General features: G+C 34.4%; 1 protein-coding gene across 1 annotated transcript in view; it reads right to left on the bottom strand.

Moving 5' to 3' along the window:
• Positions 1-7,066: 7,066 nt before the first annotated feature.
• Positions 7,067-7,133, bottom strand: part of LOC132032109 (65-kDa microtubule-associated protein 1-like) — a 3,902-nt gene continuing 3,835 nt past the window's right edge. The window contains exon 7 of the mRNA XM_059421902.1: positions 7,067-7,072. Coding sequence (XP_059277885.1) covers positions 7,067-7,072 — 6 coding nt within the window. The remainder of the gene's footprint in view (positions 7,073-7,133) is intronic.

The raw sequence follows: 7,133 nt of genomic DNA, 5'->3' as shown, positions 1-7,133 counted from the left end.
TTTTATTTTAATAAAATCAAAATCAAACCGAATATTATCAGTTTTTAAAAATTTAAAATCAAACCAAACCCAAATAAGTGTCTGTTTATTTAACCGGTTGGTCCAGATGTCAGTTTGAATCGATTTATAACCAAACCATGAACACTCCTAACGACAGGAGTATATTTGGACCGAAAGTATAACGAGAGATATGTTTAACCCTTTTCTGATAGTACATGGGTATATTTGACCCTTTTCCGTTCTTTATTTGGTTCAATAGGTTTTTGATTCGCATATATGAAAATGACATCTCGTCTAAGCCTGGCAACCGGTTTGCTTTAACCGGTTCAAACCGGTAACCGGAACCGGTGGAACCGGTTTACCAGTTCCGGTTGACCGTTTAAAACCTACCGGTCCGATTTTGATTTTTTGGGACCGGAACCGGATCGGTTAAACCGGTCAAAATTATTTATTTTTTCTTTTTTTAAATGTAGCCATTGGATAACTGGGCTGGACCGTTGGCCAACGTTCCATTTGCAAAAATGGTCGTTGGCAAACGGTTCCAAACTCCCCTTTTGGCCCCCTAACCCCACCAAACTTTTTTTTTTTTTTTTTAACATTTTAACCCATCCCCCACCCCTATATAAGCCCCTCTCTATTTTTATTTTAATCCACACCAATTCACTCTTCTCTTTCTCTCAATTATAGTTACTTTGCAACAATTAGTCACTTTAAATTTCTCTCAACTAAATATTATAAAGTTTTATTCAAGTTTCAATTATTAATTTTGCAATTATAATATTATTGGTGGAGTTGGTGATTTTGCAATAATCTAAAGTAGCTTTGGTGAATTTGCAATTCTAGCCGCCTTCACTTTGTTGGAAATAGTCCAACAATTTGGTACCTTCGCTCCAGCTCTATCTTTATTTTTCGCTATTTAATTTACGCAATTTAATTTGTTGCAATTTATTTTCTTGTGATTTATTTGAGTGTGATTTAAATTAATTCTATTTAATAATGGCGAAGAGATTTAGACGTGGTGTCGGTAGAAGTGGTATTGTTAGGGGTGGGTTTAATGAGGAAACATTTGTGAACGAAACACCTAATTTAGGTATTGATGTTGGTGGAAATAATCCACTTTTAGATCATGAGACAATGCAACAACATTATACCGACACTTTTAATGAAATTGATGATGATGATGATGAAACACAAGCCCCCGAAAATCCCATAGGAGATACAAGTCCTGCACAATCACATACACAAGACAAACCGCCAAGAAATCGTAAGTCAACCGCTAAAATTTAAAAATTTATGACTAAGAATAAGGAAAGTCAAACAGCTAAATGTACCATATGTGGACAAGTATTTGCTTTTAGGCAACAAACTAATAAGGATGGTGGAACGGGTACACTAAATAATCGTATGAGAGTTAAACATATGGATGTTTGGGGAGAGCAAACGGGCTCAAATGTGGGGAGTATTCAAATGACGATAGACCCACGAACCGGTAAAAATTTTAAGTATGACAAGAAAAAAAGAACGCCTAGAAATAGCTAAAATGGTTGCTTTTAATGCTCTACCATTTTCCTTTCCTTCGTGTTACATCCGGCATTTTCGCATATTCGGAAAAATTGGAAATGATTATGATTTGCAAGGAATAAGGTCACATGTTGATTTGATCTTATATATGTATGTTATTTATGAAAATATTGGTGTGGAAGTGTTGGAAATGGCCAAGGACAAAGAAATTGAATTTTAGAAATTTGTTTCAGGAATTACAAAACAAGAATTCTAACCAAGTGGGCTCAAAATAAAAATATTAAGTGAGGCCCGAAACAAGCGGAGGCCCAACCGGCCACTTATGGCCCAAGCCTCCAAGGCTTAATTAATTTCCATGTGATGGATTATATATATAAGCTATCCTTATCATGTAGAAGTTTCAAGAAATCAAAAAGAAATTGAGAGAAGAAAAAAGGGGAGAGTCACGGCTAGAGAAAGAGAGAAAAGAATAGAAAGAAAAAAATTCTTGGAGCTAAATCCTTGGTTCAAAAAATTCATTTCTTGTGGGATTATCACTAAGTGCAAGGTTCTCTACAACTTGGTATAATTATTTTGGCAAGAGGACAACTCTAGTGGCAAGTGAAGAACTTCAAGGAAAGGTAAGAATTTTATGCTTTTGTATGTTTTGGGAGGTGTATGTATGATGTAGTAAGTGTAAAATGAATGAAAAGCATGAAAATTTGTGTGTTGGGATTGTATGCATGTTGAGCATATATATATTGTATGACTATGATGACTTGAATTCATGTTGGAATCTTGTTGTAGTTATAGTGAGAAATGATATTGGAAGTGAAAGTTGAAGGAATTAGTGAGACTTGGAAAAATTAGTGTATAGCCGTGAGGTGTATGCGATGTTGGAATGTGAATTAAATTATCGTTAGTATGTTAATTGTGTTATCGTGAAATGAATGGAAGCGTAATGGTTCTTGTTGTTATGGAAAAGTTGGTGTTAAGTTGGTAGGAAAAATATACAAGTTATTGTAACTTATGTAAATATGGAAATGAAAGTAGTAAAGAGGTAAATTATGATTGTCATTGATGAAGTTGGAAGATAGAAATAAGTCATGAACATGTTTGCTAAAAGATTGGAAGTTGTGGGTGAATTATGCCTTTGGTAGGAAACTTGTATATTGTGGTATACCTTATGAATATCTTGTCAAAACGATACGATATGTCTCCGCATCATGCTTGTAATGACCTTGATAAGTGATGAATATAAAAATGGTGGGATTGGTTTGGAAGTGTAAGGTTGGAATGGAAGATATTGTATTATGTTGGAAAGTTGACTAGTTGTGTTATGTTGTGATTGTTAATGTTATCGATGTTGTTGTTGGGTTGTTGTTGGTTATTTTGAACCGAGTTAAATTCTCGGGTATCACATTTATAGGAGTCTTTGTCGAAATTTCGGTAGTTAAGTATAAACCCAAGAGTGAAATGTTAACTCTCATGAATAGTAACTGTATAGGTGACCATTTGCATTTTTGACGAAACGAGATTGGAGTGTTAGCAAGCGTAAAGGGCAAGAAGTATGTAAAGTCTTCCCCTTCATTCTTTGGCATGTTCTAAACGTACTAGGCTCGAACGCGAGCCTTAGATATGACTCGTCTCTTGAAACCCGAGATTGAAATTGACCCCATTTCCTTTAGCGTAATTGAACTAGTTTCTTTACAAATTGTCGTCAAAATGATTTATATGTACGAAACCTTCCCAAATAGACTCCTTTATCCCAAAGTTCTCATGAATAATCCCAAGGTTTATGATCCATAATTTGAATTCACCACTTTGATTACCCCGAGGTGGGCCCACAGAATCCGAGACCTCTTACTATGGTCTTAACTGATTTATTTCTATACAATGCTTAAAGGAATCTTGTGATCATTGTACCGTTGTCAAATGATAAATACGACGAATCTATGATATATTTTGATATGTGTTATGGTCCTAGAAATATGATTCGATATAAGTAATCGTGCCATCCCCAAAAAGTGGCCTACATATATACTATGATCGTTGTCCGATTTCTTTGTAGTGATATGTCATTTGAATTGTTCCATTTGTTAAAGAACGATCACTCTGAATATTCCGTGAGTCCTATGATACGTTTGCTTCGTACGAACAATCTCAAAATTCGTTTTGACATAATCGTCACGACATCCGAAAGAAAGGTACGAATTATGACCTATTGTTGACTTGTCTATTAAGTACTGACTTATATGCATATGTTTTCGCATTACTCCGTTCGTGCAAGTTATGATATGTCTTTTCACCGAGCCGGGCCGAGGACATGTTCTCGCGCGCACTTCTTTTGCATTATTCACCGAGTCCCTCGTACTTGCGGGCCGGGACACGTTATTTGTATGATTATGATACGATGATACGGGGATGGTGGCCGGACGGCACATGATTATTATTCACCGAGACCCGCAAGTAGCAGGGCGGGACACGTTATGTATACATGATATATGATTTTAACGTATATGATTTCATATCACCGAGTCCCTTAATAAGTACGGACACGTCATCTTGCCACATGATACATGATTTTATTATGCATGACTTCACTTACCGAGTCCCTTATCTCAGGGCGGGACACGATATATGTTTGCATGACATTATATGATTCGATATGCATTATGTTTTCTCGAGGTCTCGGACAAGGTATTACCTTTTATACTTCCAGATTCTAATCATAGCTCCGTCTATTATATTCGCACTCCCCGTCCTTGGTTATGATTATACTTGTTACTTTTCCGCTTTACATACTCGGTACACTTCCCGTACCGACCCCCTGTTCTTCGGGGGGCGCGCTACATGCCCGTGAGTACGTACGCACCGCGTGATACGCCACCGGTAGGATATCTCTGTTTCGTCGTTTGGGTCGCTCCCCTTGATCCGAGCTTGTACTTTTGGTATATACTTCTCGCGTCATACATTCTCGTATACGTGCTTATTTGGGTACGGCGGGGCCCCGTCCCGTCTTCGGTCGATTCTGTATGTTAGAGGCCCGTAGACATGTATGTGGGTTATGGCTATGTACGTACGGATATGTATATGTGATATGTTACGGGAGTTTCCCCGCCATGGTAGCCTTGCCGCTCGCCTATATATGTGTATGTGGATATGTTGGCTCTGCAGGGCCTTTGTTGGTAATTTTACAAGCGAGGTTAATTGTGGTTAGTAAGAAAAAACGAGAGGAAACTCGCCTAATTTTTTCTAGATACTTGAGTTACTACTTTTGGGCTTTTGGTACGTACGGGTGCCCAGGTCGGGCGCTAGTCACGGCCTACGGGGCTGGATCGTGACACTTCGGGTTTGGGGTTTGTTACTTATATTCAACGTTATTATAATCCGTTATTTGAGGGTATTCCTAGAAACACTTGTAGAGCATATGTTAAAGATTTGTATAAAAAATATAGATTTTATTTGCGCCATGTATTTAATTCTTTAAATTGTAATGTTTCTCTTACGAAGTAGATTTGGGTCTTAGTCTTAACAAGTTAGATTTTTTTGCTATTACATGTCATTGGGTTGATGATAATTGGGTGATGCAAAAAAGAACTATAGCTTTTTTATATGATGAAGGGAAAGATCGTCACGATGGAAAAATTTTAAGCGGATTCACTGTCTACTATTATGAGATTTTTTAACATTTATAGAAAAACACTTTGTATTGCTTTAGATAATGCTTCTAATAATACAAAAGCGATGGGTCTTTTAAAAAGGGATGCAACTCTTGCAAAATTTTTATAATGCAACTCTTGCTTTTTCTAGACAATTCTATCCCACGGTAACCGAAATTTTAGCTTACTTAGCGGAAATAGCTAGAGTTTTACAAGAGTATAAAAATAAATCCAGTTATCAAGCGGCTATTTTTAATATGACAACAAAATTTAAGAAGTATTTTTTCCCATCCCAACTTTATTTATATTGGGTTCTCTTTTAAATCCTTGTCTAAAAATGTCTTATACTAGAGCATTGGTTAATCAAATTTATACCTTTTTAGAAGTTGAAGAGGAAGTTGAACCATCTTTAACTGAAGCCGAGCTCACTATTGATGCCGAGTTTAGAAAAGTTTTTAGTCACTATTCTAATTTGGAAGAAAATGCTACACCCGTTGCTCCACGCCCTAATACTTCTCAAAGTATCAAAAAGGGCTTGTCGGGTTTGTCGCATTTAAAAGTTTTACATTCAAATCCAACTCCTTCTTGTAATGCAAACTTTGATGAATACCACCTTTATTTGATGCAGCAAAATGTGGATATCAACCAACTAGATGATTTGGACGTCTCAGCATGGTGGAAGAAATACAAGGCGAGTCATCCGATACTTTTAAGAATGGCTCGAGATATCCTTACGGTTCAAATATCAACCGTGGCTTCGGAGAGTGCATATAGCCAAGGAAGACAATAAATTGGAGACCATAGACACTCATTATCCGGATTTAGCTTGCAAGTACTAGTGTGCATTCACGATTGGATTAGATCAAACTTAGAAGCGGTGGAAGGCGAAGAGGAAGACATTGAAGATTTGATAGCAAGTGGAGTGGACCAATATGAAGACTTTGAAGATATCTCCATGGCCGAATATGATATGGCGGATATTAACCAAATGATTGACAATTTTTTATTTTATTAGTCTACTATTTCTTTGCAACTCATGTATTATTTGCAAGTTAAAAATACTACAACTTGCAAATAAATGTTGTCCATGAATGAATAAAATATATGGCTCATTGAGCTTTCTTCTATTTACTTGTGTTCATATTTTTACTTATATTAAGTTAGGAATATACCTAAAATATACTAAGAATATACTTATAATATACATCTATTTAAATTAAAAACTAGAAAGTTATATGCTAAAAATAACTAAAATATACTAAGAATATACTTATAATATAAATATACTTAATTTATAAAATAGGAATTTATAAACTTAGAAAAAACTTAAGCTATAAATAACTTAAGTTATAATACATATAACTTAAACATATATAAGTATATATAGTATACATATATATACTTGAAAAATAACTAAAATATACTTATAATATAAATATACTTAATTTATAAAATAGGAATTTATAAACTTAGAAAAAAACTTAAGCTATAAATAACTTAAGTTATAATACATATAACTTAAACATATATATACATATATATATATATATATATATATATATATATATATATATATATATATATATATAGTTATAAGTATATATATATATAGTTATAAGTATATATATTATAGATATAACTTAAACATATATATAACTTATAAGTATATATAGTATAGATATAATGATTCTAATATAATTAGTAATTTGAAAATTGACCAGGATAATATTGTCACTGGTATTAAAGACCCAGAATTAACTGAGTCAGACATGGATTTTCCAAGTATTTAATGGATCAAGTCCAAAAAATTAATTTTAGTCGGGGATCACCCGCAAGATTATAAATTAGTAAAGAGTTTTATACTCCTAAATGGATATCATTTAGAAAATGGTTTTTTGACAATTTCAAAACTGAGGAAACAATAATTTTCCAAGAAGAATTTTATAAAGATCTTTCCAAAGCAAATAAGAT

The sequence above is a fragment of the Lycium ferocissimum genome, chromosome 9 (assembly GCF_029784015.1).
Source record: "Lycium ferocissimum isolate CSIRO_LF1 chromosome 9, AGI_CSIRO_Lferr_CH_V1, whole genome shotgun sequence".
NCBI lineage: Eukaryota > Viridiplantae > Streptophyta > Magnoliopsida > Solanales > Solanaceae > Lycium > Lycium ferocissimum.
The sequence above is the reverse complement of the archived record's forward strand: the minus strand, read 5'-3'. Positions and strand labels throughout refer to the sequence as shown.